We start from the raw sequence: 17,914 nt of genomic DNA, 5'->3' as shown, positions 1-17,914 counted from the left end.
AGTCACTGTATTAGCCTGTGCTTAAGAGCATATTCTTCAAGGTCAGGCCCAAGTTTGGAGACTACCTTTGTGTTCCCTAATAGCACTGTCACTTCTAGACAGCTGCTTAATGGCTTTTAGCCTTAGTTTCCTCATTTTCAAAATGAGGAAAGATGATAAAAATAATAGGGTCAGGGTAAGAATTAAATAAAAATAAATTATGAAATCACTTAGTATAGTGCTACTTGTTATTGGCTAAGGCCCAATCTCTAGATCACATTTGTTCTGTATAGGTTATCAGAGAGATTTAAGAGGAAACATTATTTCCAGGTGATCCATTTTAATACATGAGGTACTATGATGAAAATTACATTGCTTAATGCAGAATAGGTACCTCGACCACAGTAACTTGTATTCATGTAAAAAGAGAAGCAACATAATGTAAAGATTAAGAACATTGGCTTGGAGGCAGGACTCTGCCATACAAGCTGTGAGATTTTGAGCAGGTCACTTAATCTCTTTATGTCTCCATTTTCTCATCTGCAAAATAGGGATCATCATAGTGCTTTCCTCATAGATATGTATTATACTAAATGAGTTAATACATTTAAGACATTGAGAATAGTGTCTGGCAATAGTAAGTATGGTGTTTACTGTATTTATTATTTTTTCTACTACATAACATTTCTTACCATGTGGTATGAACTGCTACTTTCTCTTTTAACTTTTTTTTTTTGTTAATCCTCACCCAAGAGTATTTTTTCCATTGATTTTTAGAGACAGTGGAAGGGAGGGAGGGTAAGAGAGAAGAGAGAGAGAGAAACATCGATGTGAGAGATATATGGATTGGTTGCCTCCCACCGGCACCTCAGCCAAGGCCAGGAATGAACATGCAACCCAGGTACCTGCCTTTGACCTGGAATCCTGAGACCCTCAGAGGGTGGGCTGATGCTCTACCACTAAACAACATCAGCCAGGCACTTTCTTAATCCTTCCTTCACCAGCGTGTCAATTTATTTACTCTCTATTAGCTATCATTTTCTCTTCATGCTATTTCTGTAAACACTTTAGAAAAGCCCTTTGCCTTACAAGTTATATTTGAAAAACTTTATTGTGTAGACCCAAACTATGATGAGCCATGGTTAGTATAGTGATCGCGTCTATTAGCTACTTTCAGGCATTTTTCTTATAAAGTATTATAGCATTTTGCTATAATAAAATTTTACTGCATATTGCTAATAAAGCATTATAAGGTAATAAAACTTAAGTGGATGTTTCAATTTTCTTGTCAAAAGCTACCTGGTACAGAGCAATGTATGTGGTATAAAGCTTCCTGGTACAGAGCAATGTATGTGGTATAAAGATAAAGAATGTTTGATTTTACTTTCTGTGAAAACATTTTGCTCTTCACATACTAGGAGAATTTGATCTATAGCCATTTGCCTAGTTAATTGCTCAGGTCTGAATGGGCCAAATGGCTACAAGGGGACTAGACCAGCCTTGGGCAAACTACGGCCCGTGGGCCGGATCCGGCTGTTCTATCCGGTTCTCTTGCTCTCCCCTCCGCTCCTTTACTTTGAATTTATATTAGTTCACACAAACACTCCATCCATGCTTTTGTTCCGGCCCTCCAGTCCAGTTTAAGAACCCATTGTGGCCCTCGAGTCAAAAAGTTTGCTAACCCCTGGACTAGACTCTAGTTTAAATACCAGAGTGCCAGGTAATCTGAACCACTAAGTCCCTAGGCATTTACATTTCAAAAGATATGAAGCCCAGCCTGGCTGGCATAACTCATGGCTGAGTGATGACCTATGAACCAGAAGGTCAAGATTCCCGGTCAGAGCACTAGCCAGGGTTTCGGGCTCAATCCCCATTGTAGGGTGTGCAGGAGGCAGTGGATCAATGATTCTCTCTCATCACTGATCTCTCCCTCTCTCCTTTCCTCTCTAAAATCAATAATAAAAATACATTTTTTAAAAAAAGGTATAAAGCCCAGACTCTGGATACATGTGTGGATTTTAAAGGCCAGCAACCTCTGGGGTTAATCTGGTCTCTGGAAAGAAGCAGTGACATTCCAGAAGGTTCCAGTGAGAACCCAAGATTCCTTCCATCCTGCCTAAAATAGCAAAATTTTACTGTATGATCTCACTTCTTTGTGGAATCTAATAAAGCCTAACTCCTAGAAACAGAAAGTAGATTAATGATTGTCAGGGACTGGGAATGGTGTGGGGTAGGGTGGGGAAAAGAAATGGGAAGATGCTGATCAAAGAGTACAGACTTCCTGTGACAAGATAAATAAGTTCTGAGGATTGAGTGTACAGCATGGTGACTATAGTAAACAGTACTGTACTGTGTACTTAAAAGTTGCTAGGAGGGTAGATCTTAAATGTTCTCACCACATATGTAAGTATGCACACACACAAGGTAACTGTGAGGTGATAGATGTGTTAACTAACTTATTATGGTCATTTTGCTATATATACATGTATCAAAGCATAGTGTTTTATACCTCAAATTTATACAATGTTGTATGTCAATTATATCTCAATAAAACTGGTGGAGGAAAATGAATGCACTAGAGGAGAAACCAAGATGGCGGCATAGGTAAGCACCTAAACTGCTGCCTCGCACAACAATTTCAAAACTACAACTAAAAGACAGAACGGACACCATCCAGAACCACAGGAAAGCTGGCTGAGTGAAAATTCTACAACTAGAAGGAAAGAGAAAAGCTCACAGAGAATTGGAGGTACGGCAAAGGGTCTTTGTGCGCGTAGAGAGAAAGGGTGGCTGAGAGCCTGGCTGACTTTCTCTGGCGGAAGGGGGAAGGAAGCCCCCGACCGCACTGAACCCCAGTTCTGACTGCACTGAACCCCAGTCCCGGGCGAAACCCCATGGACCCAGGCTCATACAGGGGGAGTCTGGACTGTCAGGTAGAGAGAAAGGCACCCGGAGACTCGGAGACCCGGGGGAGACCCGGGGGAGCCCCGGCAGGCAGGGTTCTGGAGGCGCGCGCGCCAGTGTGCACAAAGGCTGCGGAGGTTGCCACAGGCTTTCCCTAGCAGAAGGGAGTCTGAAGCTCCTGACTGCACTGAACCCCAATTCTGACTGCACTGAACCCCAGTTCCAGGCGAGCCCCTGGGGACCCGCGCTCTTACAGGGGGGAATCTGGACTCTCGGGCAGAGACTCGGGAGCTGGGGAAGGCAGAGGTCTGGAGGCGCACGCATGCCAGTGCGCACAAAGGCTGCGGAGGTTGCCTCAGGCTTTCCCTAGAAGAAGGGAGTCAGAAGCTCCTGACTGCACTGAGCCCCAGTTCTGACTGCACTGAACCCCAGTTCCAGGCGAGCCCCTGGGGACCCACGCTCTTGTGGGGGGGAATCTGGACTCTCGGGCGGAGACTTGGGAGCCAGGGAAGGCAGAGGTCTGCAGGCGCCCACGCGCGCAAGGGCAAGGCTGACTAGAAGCCAAGACTGACTGTTCCGCCCTGAGACTTCACCCCATCCAAGCTGAGCACAGAGGCTATTGCAATTTGGCAAGTCTAATCCTTTAAGGCTGTCTCCAGCACCGAACTTCTCCCAGTGTAGACACAGCTGATTCTTACAGCCAACTGGCCTGGAGGTCAATTCCTCCCAGTGATACCAACAACAATCAAGACTTAACTACAACAGGGCTGTACACACAGTCCACAAAGGGGTGCACCAAGAGTGTCCACCTCAGGTTAACTGGGGAGGCCGACCCACTGGGCCATATAGGAAACCAAGCACACAAATCTACCCTACCAACTCAGGGAAGCAGTGAAAATGCGGTGTCAAAGAAACAGATCACAAACGAAAGAAACGGAGGAAAACAAACGACTGGATATAGAATTCAAAACCACGGTTATAAGGCTTTTCAAGAATATCCTAGAAAAGGCCGATAAATATAATGAGACCCTTGAAGATATGAAAAAGGACCAACTAGAAATTAAACATACAGTGATTGAAATAAAAAAAAATATTATACAGAGACCCAACAACAGACTAGAGGAACACAAGAATCAAGTCAAAGAATTGAAATACAAAGAAGCAAAAAACACTCAACCAAAACAAAAAGAAAAAAAAATCCAAAAAGTTGAAGATAGTGTAAGAAGACTCTGGGACAACTTCAAGCGTACCAACATCAGAATTATGGGGGTGCCAGAAGAAGAGAGAGAGCAAGATACTGAAAACCTATTTGAAGAAATAATGACCGAAAACTTCCCCCACCTGGTGAAAGAAATAGACTTACAAGTCCAGGAAGTGCACAGAACCCCAAACAAAAGGAATCCAAAGAGGACCACACCAAGACACATCTTAATTAAAATGCTAAGAGCAAAAGACAAAGAGAGAATATTAAAAGCAGCAAGAGAAAAACAGTTAGTTACCTACAAGGGAGCACCCATACGATTGTCAGCTGATTTCTCAACAGAAACTATGCAGGCCAGACGGGAGTGGCAAGAAATTTTCAAAGTGATGAACAGCAAGAACCTACAACCAAGATTACTCTACCCAGCAAAGCTATCATTCAGAACTGAAGGGCAGATAAAGAGCTTCACAGACAAGAAAAAGCTAAAGGAGTTCATCACCACCAAACCAGTATTATATGAAATGCTGAAAGGTATTCTTAAAGAAGCAGAAGAAGAAAAAAGTAAAGATAAAAATTATGAACAACAAATACATATCTATCAACAAGTGAACCTAAAAATCAAGTGAATTAAAAACCTGAGGAACAGAATAATCTGGGGAATATAATAGAATCAGGGGCATAGAAAGGGAGTGGACTGATAATTCTCAGGGGGAAAGGGGTATGGGGGGTTCATGAAGAGACTGGACAAAAATCGTACACCTATGGATGAGGACAGTGGGGGGGAGGTAAGGGCAGAAGGTGGGGTGGGAACCAGGTGGAGGGGAGCTATGGGGGAAAAAGGAGAAACAATTGTAATAATCTGAATAAAGATTTATTTAAAAAAAAAAGAAAATGAATGCACTAAAATTCACAAAAAAATAGGCCATCACAAAATCTGAACTTAAAAATACTTACTGCCTGGCTGGCTTGGCTCAGTGTTTGAGCATCAACCTATAAACAAAGAGGTCAAGATTTGATTCCCGGTCAGAGCACATGCTTGGGTTGTGGGCTTGATCACCAGTGGGAGAGTGCAGGAGACAGCCGATAAATGATTCTCTCTCATCATTCATGTCTCTCTCTTTCTCTCCCTCTCCTTTAATATATATATATATATATGTTATTTATTTATTTAATGGTAGGGGCCTTTGATTCTGTTATGGACAGACATAAAGATCAGTACAATTAAATACAAGAACAACTACAACAACAATAAAAATAAATAAAAGAGCAAAATTTTTTGTTTAAAAAATCCCCCCCCCCATTTTTCATGAGGAGAGGAGGCATCTCTCTTCTGTGTGTGTGTGTGTGTGTGTGTGTGTGTGTGTGTGTGTGTGTGTGGAGAGAGAGAGAATTTATTGTCTTCTGTCCCTTCCCTATTGGATAGGGAAAATATCCATGGGCTCTCATTGCTGTTGCCACAGGAGGGCAAAGAGGGGAACTTCTTATGTATTATAAGGTAATTACTAAGGAGTCTGCTGACCCTGAACACTCTGTGTGCCTATTCAGGAAAAAACTGATAAATATGGATATTAAAAACTCAATAGGTATATGTCAGGATGGTAGCAGTAGATGGAAATATGACTGCATTGTATTTACAGTACTATTTTCAAGGCAAGCTTCCTTTTCATGTGCTTCCAGATTCAAGTTAGGAGCTGTAGAGCAGTGCGCTAGAAATGTGAGCGCTTTTTTGAAGAAGAAGCAAGAGAGAGAAAGGCCTCCCAATGCTGATAAAGAAGCCTATGACATGGCTAACAAACTTCGAAAAGTTAAAAAATCTATCGAAAAACAAAAGATAATGTAAGTATTTAACTAAGCAAAGTGGTGGTTTAAAGGTGAAAATACTTAACAATTCCCATTAGGAAATATACATTGAATGCATTACAAATAAGTTGTAGTTATTGCTTGGGCGTGTTTGGGTAAATTTGGGTGAGAGAATAGGGTAAAGATAAGTGGCAATAATAATATATTTCTAAGGCGCGTAGATCAGTCTTATTTAGGGCTTGGGAAAAGCAGGACCACAGCCTCTGAGAATTGTTAGATCATATACCTGGCATAATCATTTCTCAAAATAAGCACATCTTTGATACCTAGTGCCTAACTCTCAGCCAGCCCTTAGAAGGCTTAAACAAAGTCTACCCACATTGCTTTGGGCCACATCATAGAAGTGTCACTGATAGACCATCACAATCACATGTGACATAGACTGAGCTTGAGAATGGATTAAAATGCCAATTTTGTGCTTGCTAGAATTTTGCTTTTTTGACTCCTCTTTCTTGGTGTCTAATTCTGACAACTTTAGTCCAAAATATTTATTCTCTTTACTGCCTGGTTTAGATGCACATCATGTCTTCCTTGCAGAGGTCTTTTTTTGGGGGGCCCCAGAGCATTAAGGTTCACCGCTCTCCAATCTAGCTAACAAATGATCTTGCTAATATCAAATTGATTAAATGATCTCACACTCTGTAGTCTCCCTTCTTCCTTGCTTAGGACCTGAACAGTCCAGACAGAAACAACATAGGAGGTGTAAGCCTTTTCAGAAACTGATCTTCTGATTAGGCAACTTTTCTTCAGGTCATTAGAAGCAATCATTACAAGTTAAATAGTGACCACTAATTCAAACTCTAAACATCTCAAGAAGTTTTAATACCTTGTTTAGCCACATCATTATACTGAGGGTGAGTGGGGGCCTTGCTCTGGGCCCTGTGCTTTGGAGAGCACCACTGTGGCCCTCCTCCATCTGCATCCGTTCCCATCAAGTTGTGAGTCTGTGGAGCTTAAGAGGCATGCCACCTGGAGTTCACTCTTACCCTTTTAAATTCCAAGATGTTGTGGAGCTATAGTTGTCAAGGTAGGAGGATGGAATGTATTATTTGATAGTGTATATCCTTGACTTAAAACTTATAGTTAGACAACAATATGTGGGCTTTCATTAGTACTCTGTTCCACCTTCCACAAACATTAGGGGCAGGCCTTTCCATAGTCTTGGCATTCTCCGTTGAGTTAAGGTTAATGTTAGCTGCAGGGGAGAACACTTGATGATAGCATACAAGTGAGCTCATCTTCTTGTATTTGGAATTGACTTATATACACAGGTAACAGATAAAGGGACAAATTTAAGAAAGGCTAAGTGATCTGGGTATCTCTAAAAGGCTATTATCCTGGAGTAAAGGATAATAGGTCATAGGTCAGATTCCTCAGTGGCACCTTCTGACATGGGTACATCTGTGTAAGGGATTTATTTAAGTAAGTGTTCATAAGGGACTGTAAGAAAGTGAGAGAAGCAAAAGGTGGAAGATGAAGAATATAAGTAAGGATGCAGGTTTTGCTAGAATATTGCCTAAGCCTGGTCCAACAGAAAGATCTGGGGCAGGACAGAATTGTCCCAATTTGCATCAAGGTGGCTGACTTTTGTACCTCCTCTCAGTCAGTTACTTGCTCTGGGCCACTTCCCCATTTCCAAGAGAAGTGGTAACTTCATAGGAATTTTCAGGAGACTATTGTCAATTGAGGGCAATTCTCCAGGGAATGGAAAAGCAAAGAGCCCTTAACAACCAAACTCAGAGCAGCTGAGAGAAGGAGAATGGCCTGCAGCTGGCAAGGAGGACACCTACCTTACCCACAAGCCTAATGGTATGCAGCCTAGGAAAGAGAAAATGTCATCACTTTAGCAGATGAACCACTTTAGCAAGGGGAAGTGAGGTCATGTGGAGGAAGTGGATTTGGCAAGAAGGCTTCTTTTAGCAAGGAAACAGAGAAAACATGGGTACATAATTAATTTTTTTTAGAAGGAAAACAAATTTCAGAGGCCAATGAGGTAGTTTATTAGAGGAAGAAGACTGAGTCAGGATAGTGCAGATGTATACATGAGTGAATATCTGGGTTACAAAGGAAGATTTGGGAAGTCTTGGGCTTCCTATAGTAGTCACATTTGACTATTCATTACTTAAAATTTATTTTTATGAACAGAGATGAAAAAAGCCAGAAGAAGCCCAGGAAAATGGATAAAAGCCTAATACATGAAGCTGAACATAACAGTCTACTCAAGATTCTAGAGAAGAACCTAGAAATCCCTCAGGAGTTCACCTATGCTGACAGAAAAAAAGTGGACAGCGAGGTGAGCACCTCCAATGAAACAGTGCTTCAGGGAATGATTTCACATCAGCCCTTAGTTCTCAGTGATAGACAATGTGGAAAGTAAAAACTAAGAGAAATCCCTACCAGGTTAGTCATCTCTGTCTATGACCTCTTGGCTACACATGATTCTTAAGGGCTCTTCGGAAAAGGTCTAAGAAAGATTTATAGATTACTTCTTGCTTGTTAATCATTAACCCTTGAGAGTGCCTGCTTTTTCATTATTTGTTTCTGTGATACTGTTTTTCACAGCTTGAATTCCGGACTTCAGTCTCACGTGCGTCATTGAATATTTGGGCACCTGTGGTCCAGTATACTTTATACAATGTACACAGAATCTCTCAAAATCAGAGGCTTTTTATATTATACTCAAAACATTCCACCAAAAAAATTAAAATATCTACAAGTAGTATGCCATTTCTCTTTAAAAATATTTTTCTAAATGAAATAATTTATGCCTATGGTAGACAAGTTTGAAAATACAAATTAGTAGCAATGTCATCAATCAGAAGTAATCATTACCTTTCTAGATGAACCTTTTGTATATTTTACACACACACACACACACACACACACACACACACACGAATACATAAAGTTGGATATATACACAATGTATATATATCCATTCCATTGTATACATTCTTCTGTAAACTACATGGTCTCTTTTTAAAAACCATGTATTTACATCATCGTTTTCAATAGATCCTTGCTATTCTACTGTATGGATGGCTGACTATAAGCTAAAATGCCTTAGGGATTCTTTTTTCTTTTGTTCCTCATAAGCAGTGTTTATCTTTGTACATATTACTCTGTGCACAAGTGGATTTCCTCCTTAGGGCATAAATATTTTTAAGATCATTTGTGACCAATTTAGAGAGACAAGTAAACATTCCCATTTGTTCCTTACCATATATGGTAAGGAACCTGCTCTTTTTGGATCTCTCTCTCACCCTTTCTCTCTCTCTCCCTCTCCCTCCCTCCCTGGGAACTCCTAAGGCTCCACTAGAGAGTTGACCTCCCTCAGGCAGGAGCAGGTCATGCATTCACACATCCTCTGGGTCTTTTATCTACTGCTTTGTCAGTATTTCCCACCCCTGAAGTGGTAGGGAGGTGGGGTGGTGGTGAAACAGTGCAAGATTTTCTGCTCAAAGATTTGGAAGTGTTTCCTATAGTTAATGTGGCTGCTGTAAAATGTTCTTTGTACTCATGTTCAGTCAATTTCAAACAGTTGCCTCATGTAGCCAGATTATGGCATACTGTGCTTGTTATTTTCACTTAAACACTTTTTATTGATTTAAAATTAAAAGTAGATAAAAATTGTCAAAATCCCCCAAACTCTTGCTTCTTTCAGCTTTTGCAGATGGTGTTTGATCGAGTAAAATTCTTAAGAAAAGGTGCAGAACTGAAGGCTTTGGCAGAAAGGGGTATCGGATATCATCACAGATGTTTGTTTGCCAAAGAAAAACAGTTAGTTGAAATTCTTTTTAGGAAAGGATTTATTAGGGTAAGTAAATATTTTCATTCTAACATTTGAAGCTGTGCCTACATAAAACTGAATACCCATATTTCCCATCTCATTTAATTGAAAGAGAGGGTTTGAAATGTATCATTCCCTTTAATGATCTCTTTTGTAAAATTAAAACAGTCCCTAAAAAGGCACTTCCAAATATTTCTATAATTAAATTACCTATGCTGATCTTAGAACAACCCCTTGCTTTTTCATTCATAGTATCTAGGGAATTTTGTCAGCTGTTCATATAATTTTAGCTATAGACACTCTCTCATGGGCTTGGGCAACATTTTTGATGGTGCTTTAATCAGATCTTTTCTCAAAATAGCTAAAAGAAGAGCAAGAATGTATCGCTTCCTCATGGCCCACTGCATATCTTGGCAGAGTTCTTAGATGTGTCACTCCTAAATGCTCTCTTATCACTGACAGTGGACAAGAGGAAGATTTCCTGAAATAGCTTGCAAACCAAACCATTGTTGTTTTATTTATGTCCCATGAAACACATGGGGATAATCTGGATAAATTCACGAAGAGTGTTTGTAAAATTACCTAGTAATTTAGATCTTTAATAATATTTTAAAATAGACCCTTTTTCAAGTTATCCATATTAAATTTTTTGTAGGATGTGCGTTGTGTGTGTGTGTGTGTGTGTGCATGCGCACACCCACATGTAAGAGAGAGGAGTATTGGAGAAAGAAAGATTGAGTTTGAGATTGATTTTCCTACTCTGGGTATCTTTTAATTTTAATAAATAAATGTGAGGAAAATTCTGACACCATAATTAAAGGGTATATCTGTAGTCTGGAAAAAAATCTCAAAATATATCATTAACAACTTTGCTTAGCTTTTCTCTTAAATAATAACAAGTTATTTATTTATTTTAAAAGCCAATAATGGGACAAACTTTTCTGCATCATTATGAATTGAGGGAGAGAAGCACACCTATTTGCATCAGCATATCCTGTCTAAAATAGTACCTGTTTTTTTTATTTCTTTATTGATTAAGATATTACATATGTGTCCTTATCCTCCCATTACCCCCCCATCCCTCCCACTCATGCCCTCACCCCCCTGTTGTCTGTGTCCATTGGTTAGTACCTGTTAAATAGTAGTTGTTAGATCATGTATGATGGCCCTGAGCTGGGAATGTGTTTGATATGTTTGTGGAATAGCAAGAACACCATGGTTTAATTGAAGTTCAAAATTCAGTAACTATATGGCATTTTATAGAAATCTTATTTTATGAGGTAATTGCTTTATTCTCTTTCCAGGTGGTGACAGCTACTGGGACACTTGCTTTAGGAATCAATATGCCTTGTAAATCTGTGGTTTTTGCTCAAAACTCAGTGTATCTGGATGCTTTAAATTACAGACAGGTATTGTGATCGGCATTAATTCTCTATTGCATTACTAAAATATGGCCATAAAATAAAGAAAATATGAGCCTTTAGTTTACCAGCATGCTGCAATTTATGGGCTGGCACACCTTGATGTTTAGTCATGCTGGCCTGTCATTTTTAGCTGTGGTATAATGAAAAGCTCATGAGTTGGGGGTTATGTGACAATCACTATCCAGGCATGTGACCTCAGGTGAGATATGCAAACTGCGGGATCCTTCTTATCTCCAGAATAGGAATAATAATTACTATCCCATAGCATTTGCAAGAATTTAAATGAAGTGACTTATAGGGAAGATACGTACTGAAAGTGCTCTATGAGCATTTCCTTGTTCAATCCCTGTGCACGTGACATTGTTCCTGAATTTCACTTTTCCCTACTCAGATATGTCCTGCATGTGGTATAGTTTGTCTTCATGTGGTTTCCCAGCTCAGGAACATTTGATGAATATTTTTTGCTGGAGGTGTCAAATTTAGATATATCAGCCAATATTCAAGATTTTATCAAAGTGCCCCCCTTCCTTTCTCTCTAAACACTTCTTTTTAAAAAAAGATGTTGATTGGTTTATTGATTGGTTGATTTCAGAGAGGAAGGGAGAAAGGAGAGAGAGAGATAGAAACATCAGTTATGAGAATCATTGATCTGCTGCCTCCTGCACACCCCCCACTGAGAATCAAGCCTGCAGCCCAGGCATGTGCTCTGACTGGGAATTGAACCTTCTGGTTTATAGGTTGACACTCAACCACTGAGCCGCACTGGCTGGGCTCTAAATACTTTGTAACCCTTAGAGAACCTTGTCCCTTCCCCACCCCCTCCTACTGTACCAACCCCTGTCCTTCTCCGCACCCACCCCCCACCCCCACCGGTTCTAAGCTGTGCATGAACTCTCCTCCCATCTCAACTTTGGGAGCCTCATATTTAGGACTTCTGAGCCATGGTGTTATGATATTTCAGATAATGAATTTGGAAGTCAAGATGTCAGGGTTTGAATCCTGGATCGCCCAAACGATGTCCTGGGTATATGACTATGGGCAAGTTTCTGATATTCCCCATGTCCCGGTTTCTGCATTGTAATATGGGGATAATGAGTCGATTTACCTCATATAGTTGTGAGTTTTGTATAAAAAAAGTTTCAAGAACTGAGCACATTCTAAGCACTTCAAACCCAGAACTAATATAACTTCTATAAAGGGTTTGTTCTTAACTTGCCTTTTACAAGTAGTGTTTCGGAATTTTACCTCACTCATGTATTTTCTCAACTTGTGCACAGTTTTTATGGTGGTTTGTAACTCAGCACACTTGTCTGTGAGAGAGAGTGAGAGAGAAAAGGATGAGGGAGGAGGAGATGGGAAGGGAGAGAACTGGTATAAGGTAAGCTGTAAATAAACTTGAAATGAGGGTCTGGTCTTCTTGTTTTTTTGCTTGCTTGTTTGTTTCTTCTATAGATTATACATATACCTAGCACAATTTTTGACATGAAATAAGTGCATAATAATGATAAACGTCTGATTTTCAGCTCTGTCCCAGCCTTGTTAAATTTCCTGAGGGCTACATAATTGGATTTTATGTGAAGTAATTTAATGGTGGCATGTAGGCACAATTTCCTTGTTCCAACCCAATGTAAAGGCTTGCTTCTAAATGTGATGTTAAAAGTATGTAGATAAATCTTACACTGTTATTCTTTTTGTTTCCAGATGTCCGGACGTGCTGGAAGACGAGGTCAAGACCTGCTGGGAGATGTATATTTCTTTGACATTCCATTCCCCAAAATACAAAAACTCATAAAATCCAATGTTCCTGAGCTGAGAGGACAGTTTCCCTTCAGCATAACCCTGGTTCTGCGACTCATGGTCCTGGCTTCGAAGGGAGATGACCCAGAGGATGCCCAGGCAAAGGTACTGTAGCAATAATTTTCCATTTCATCAGTCTTTAATGCTTTATACTATCCTGAATAATAAAGAATTGGGAGTGGAGGGTCTATTAGTTTTGTTTGTCTCCTGTATCAATTGTAGAATTTGTAGCTGAATGGACGTTTGGCACCACTCAAGATTATGGTTTTCATGTGTGATAGACATTGTTCTATAGTAGTTAAGGGTGCTAGCTATGGATTTAAAAAGATCTGGGTTAGATTCATGTTTTCACCATTAGGAACAAAAATATTTTTTATGATTATTTTATAATAAAAGTCTATTTTTCATAAAAAAGTAACCCAAGTTCATCAAATAATATTTGGGTAATGTGGAAAGTTGAAAGAAGAAAAATACACCCATACCTAGTTCCTCTGTTCAAAGACAATTACATTATCATTTTGGTCATCTTAAAGTCATTTTTCTAGGCATAGTTATGCATTTTTTTGGGTGGATTTTGTGTGTTTTTTTTTGGTATTTGGTTTTTAGTACTATTTTATATTTATATTAAATTGAACTTCAGAACAAGGTTACAAATTTTCCTGAAGGTTTTATTTTTCAGATAAATATTTTCTGTCTAATCCCAGAATGAGAGATTTAAAATTCATAATAAAATAATCTTATTTTCATCTTTGTGAAAATGCATTGTGAAAGGGACCTGTTGGGTCTGAGTTCCTCTGCCAGGAGTTGAACCTCCTTGGATGTTGAGTCTTAGAAGACAGAGAAGACATGAGAAGTCATAAGCATATAAGAGCATCTTTATTGCAACCCAAGTAGCCATTGCTGCTAAGGAGCCATTAAACAAAGCAGTTCTTGCTCTAGCTGGTTTGGCTCAGTGAATACAGCATTGGCTTGTGGATTGAAGGGTTCTGGGTTAGATTCCGATCAAGGGCACATGCCTGGATTGTGGGCTTGATCCCCAGTAGGGGCATGTAGGAGGCAGCCAATCAATGATTCTTTCATCATTGATGTTTCTATCTCTCTCTCCCTCTCCCTTCCTCTCTGAAATCAATAAAAATATATTTTTAAAAAATTTTAAAAAGCAGTTCTTGCTAACAGAGTAGCAAACACAAAGCAATCCTTGCTAATACAGTAGCAAGCATAGGAACCATCCTAGCAAAACAACCTCCCCTCAGCTGGTCAGTAATACATCTTCTTTACAATGAAGCCCCCAACATAGGAGCTGTATAGGAGCCAGCCACGGGCTGGTCAGTGGCAACTTATATACAAGCTCAAACAAAAGAAGCTTTATGCCTAACAGTGACCTCAGTATTTGGGCTATAAAAAGTCATGTCTGTGCAGTGTGTAGCTTTCTGCATCCCTGCTTTTGTAGCTGCATATAGAAAATTAGCCTTGAATACACTGATTAGGATTCCCACACTCAGAGTGGCCTTGAACATCTGGTGTACACTGACTGATTAGGGTTCCCACAGGACCCAGTCCGTTCTGTATATTGTATAATGTTGTAGGACATACAATTATACAGTACTTATTTTCTTCCAGAATAATCCAAGAGCTATAAGCTTTTAAACTCAATTTGCATTTATTACCAGATTATTTGGCAGTATCATTCATTTATGATTATTCTGTTTTATATGTTCTATTCGTTAAAGGATAGATCTGCCATCTAAGAACATGGTAAAATAAGTAATATGAAATCTAATTGAATCCTATATAGTGCTGGTATATGTGCTATAATAGATATGGGTAATGTCTATCATACTTTATATTCTTTTATGTGGTCAATCCGGCGAGGCTATTGCCAGAGGAAATGGGCTCTTGAGATGTCAGAGAAAAGAATTTCAGGGACACAGGTGTGAAAGTTTAAGCATAGTGGCCAGACTTATTGGGGTGAAAAGAAACAATACGCCCTGGGGGCTGCAGAGGGCGGGCAGGCTCTAGTAGCAGCTGCCCCGAGGTCCTTGCTGATCTTCTATTTATTTCCTGGGTTTCAGAAACAAGCAGGCTGTCTTTCAAACTGTCCAACCTGTTTCCTGGGTTTTCCTGGAGGGCCCTCCCTCTATCCAATCCCTTTCCTGAATCTTGCTGGGTTTCGTGACCTTATCCTATCCAATCCTTTTCCCAGGCTAGACCCCTCCCCTTTATTGTCTCCACTGTGGCTCCTACTGCGCATGCCTCAAAGTTCTGCTTCATTATCGGGCTTCTACTGCACATGCGCCCATCCAAGGAATTTCCCCCTTACTGCTTATCCCTCCCCCTCTGTAATCCAGTTGTTTCCTGGGGAGATTGGAAAGACAGTCTTTCTGCCTGCTTGAGACTTTGGCCAAGGATGCGCCTATCCCCTGGGGTGTATGTGAAGCGGTAACTTCCCAGTTAATCAGGCTTAGCCAGTTTTGTTCCCTTTTCCTTTAATACCTAATTCGCCACCTTTGCCAACAAGGCCACAACAGGAGACAAAGGAGAGGCTCAGAAAAACAAAGTATTATTCTTACAGGTCCTAGTGACAGGAGGCATAGCATGCCGTCCAGGACTACATGCAGAACACACCAGGGTGGTCAGGAGGCAGAAGACAGGAGCAGGGGACAGCTTAGGCCACTGCCTTTTTGTGAGTTTCCACAGGAAAGGCAAGACAAGTCAGAGTAAACAGTTTAGGATTTGCTAATTTTAATAATTCCAAAGGCTTTGGGCTATGTGAGTGACCTCTAACTGCCTCTCTCTGGCTCTGGGGTGATTTAGGGCAAGAGGAATATTGGCTTGGTGTGTGAGTTAGGCAAGGGAGTAGTTGGGATATAAACTTGAGTGTGGTTGGTTTGCATAGGATAAGCATGCTTTTAGGCAAGTTGTTATCTTTATGTATTACTAGACCTGGGAGGGTTGGTCTTTCCCCAGCCAGGATGGTTTTTTAAGATGTCAAAACATCATAATATACAGAACAATTTAAAAAATTATGTTACACCTGTATTATTTACAAATGTATCTTGTATCACCAACATGGTGTGACTTCAAGTATTCTTCTTTAAAGGTGCTGTCAGTGCTAAAGCATTCATTGCTGTCCTTCAAACAGCCCAAAACCATGGAGATGTTAAAACTTTACTTCTTATTTTCCTTGCAGTTCCTGGTGAAAGAGGTATGATTGTACTTCTTTTTGTGAAATAAGATTGCTACCATCTCTGTTTCTTATCATGATGAACTAATTGTAGTTTCTATAATGTTATATCCAATGATTAACATTACTTCTTATTTACATAATTATCAACACTGGGCCAGATAATGATTACCAATCTCTCTTATATTAGCATTAATTACTATTTTAAACTGGCACTTGGTACATTACTTATTAATTAATAAAAATGGTGAATTGAGCCAAACTAATAGATTGTGTATGTTTTTTAGGGCTATTTAGATCAAGAAGGTAATCCGATGGGTTTTGCTGGACTTGTATCACATTTGCATTATCACGAGCCTTCTAATCTTGTTTTTGTCAGTTTTCTTGTAAGTGGCCTTTTCCATAATCTCTGTCAGCCAACCCAGAAAGGTAAGCTTGATGTTTCTTGTTCATAGCCTAAAGTTAGCAATAGAGGCTAAAGTAAAGTTAGCATTTCAGGAATATTTTTTTCTACAAAGAAAATAAAAGGTAATATTCAGATAATTTAGAGATACCAAATTAGGTAAAATAAACTTTTACATACCTACTAATATAGATTATCTGTAGGTATATTTTGTCATACCTATTTTAAAATGTCAAATTCTTATTAACTTCAGTGATTCCTTGACTCCAGGATTCAGAACACATTAATATATAATATTTTCATAAACATTTTCTTTTAATTAAATTTAGTATATTCTCATCACAGAAAAAGGAAAGCATTATGTTAAACATATTTGCTATTATTTATGAATATTTTCTCCCAATCTTTTTTCTTTGAATATAATGATACTGTATTTAAATAGCTGGTAGTATATTAATTGCATAATCTAGAATCTTATTTTCACCCTAAGTTTGTTTTTGCCAATATTATATCAATTTTTGTTAATTCCATTTTCAATGCCTGTGTAATAATATTACATTTAATACAATGTTTAATTTTTATAATTAAATAGACACCTTAACCAGTGTCCTTGAGAAAAATGTTTCCCACTTTGTATTTAAATTTTTTAGACTTCCTAATGCCTGGTGAAATCTGCCTTTTGCAACATTTGTCTTCTATCATCAATTGATAGAAATACTCTATTTTGCACAATGGTTCTAGTGCAGGGGTGGGCAAACTTTTTGACTCGAGGGCCACAATGGGTTCTTAAACTGGACCGGAGGGCCGGAACAAAAGCATGGATGGAGTGTTTGTGTGAACTAATATAAATTCAAAGTAAAGGAGCGGAGGGGAGAGCAAGAGAACCCTCCACTCTTTTGGCTCCGTGGGCCAGATAGAACAGCCGAACAGGCCGGATCCGGCATGCGGGCCGTAGTTTGCCCATGGCTGTTCTAGTTACTATATTCTGAACATTCATTGTTTGGTGAAACAAGGATACTCAGGAAACTGTCCTCCTAAAGGCTCTGTGAAAGGAGAAATAATTTCATGTTACAGGATGTGCAGTTTATGTTTATTACTATGTGTGTATATGGAGAGGGCAGTGTATGTGGTTACAACATGGAGATAGAAAATTTGCTAACTTTATGAAGTAGATAACATGGCTATCACTATTTTGTCAATGAGGAAACTGAGGCACAAAGAAGTTAAATAAATTGCCATGGTCACAAATTTTTAGTAAGTGTCAGAACCAAGACTCAAATATAAGTAGTCTGACTCCAGAGCCCAAGTTATTAACTTAGCACCTTTTAAACCACTATAATATAATTCTCATGTGTTGTGATGGACTGAAATA

The 17,914-nt window shown here is 39.4% G+C and overlaps 1 protein-coding gene across 1 annotated transcript in view; it reads left to right on the top strand.

The window, feature by feature from the left end:
- The window catches only part of LOC308252225 (putative ATP-dependent RNA helicase DDX60), a 116,509-nt gene that overhangs the window by 74,696 nt on the left and 23,899 nt on the right, over positions 1-17,914 (top strand). Inside the window, exons 26-32 of the mRNA XM_080676506.1 lie at positions 5,762-5,920; positions 8,090-8,237; positions 9,609-9,761; positions 11,039-11,143; positions 12,860-13,060; positions 16,056-16,160; positions 16,427-16,568. Of these exons, the coding sequence (XP_080532632.1) occupies positions 5,762-5,920; positions 8,090-8,237; positions 9,609-9,761; positions 11,039-11,143; positions 12,860-13,060; positions 16,056-16,160; positions 16,427-16,568 (1,013 nt within the window). The remainder of the gene's footprint in view (positions 1-5,761; positions 5,921-8,089; positions 8,238-9,608; positions 9,762-11,038; positions 11,144-12,859; positions 13,061-16,055; positions 16,161-16,426; positions 16,569-17,914) is intronic.

The sequence above is a fragment of the Plecotus auritus genome (assembly GCF_963455305.1).
Source record: "Plecotus auritus genome assembly, chromosome: 6".
Taxonomy (NCBI): Eukaryota; Metazoa; Chordata; class Mammalia; order Chiroptera; family Vespertilionidae; genus Plecotus; species Plecotus auritus.
The sequence above is the reverse complement of the archived record's forward strand: the minus strand, read 5'-3'. Positions and strand labels throughout refer to the sequence as shown.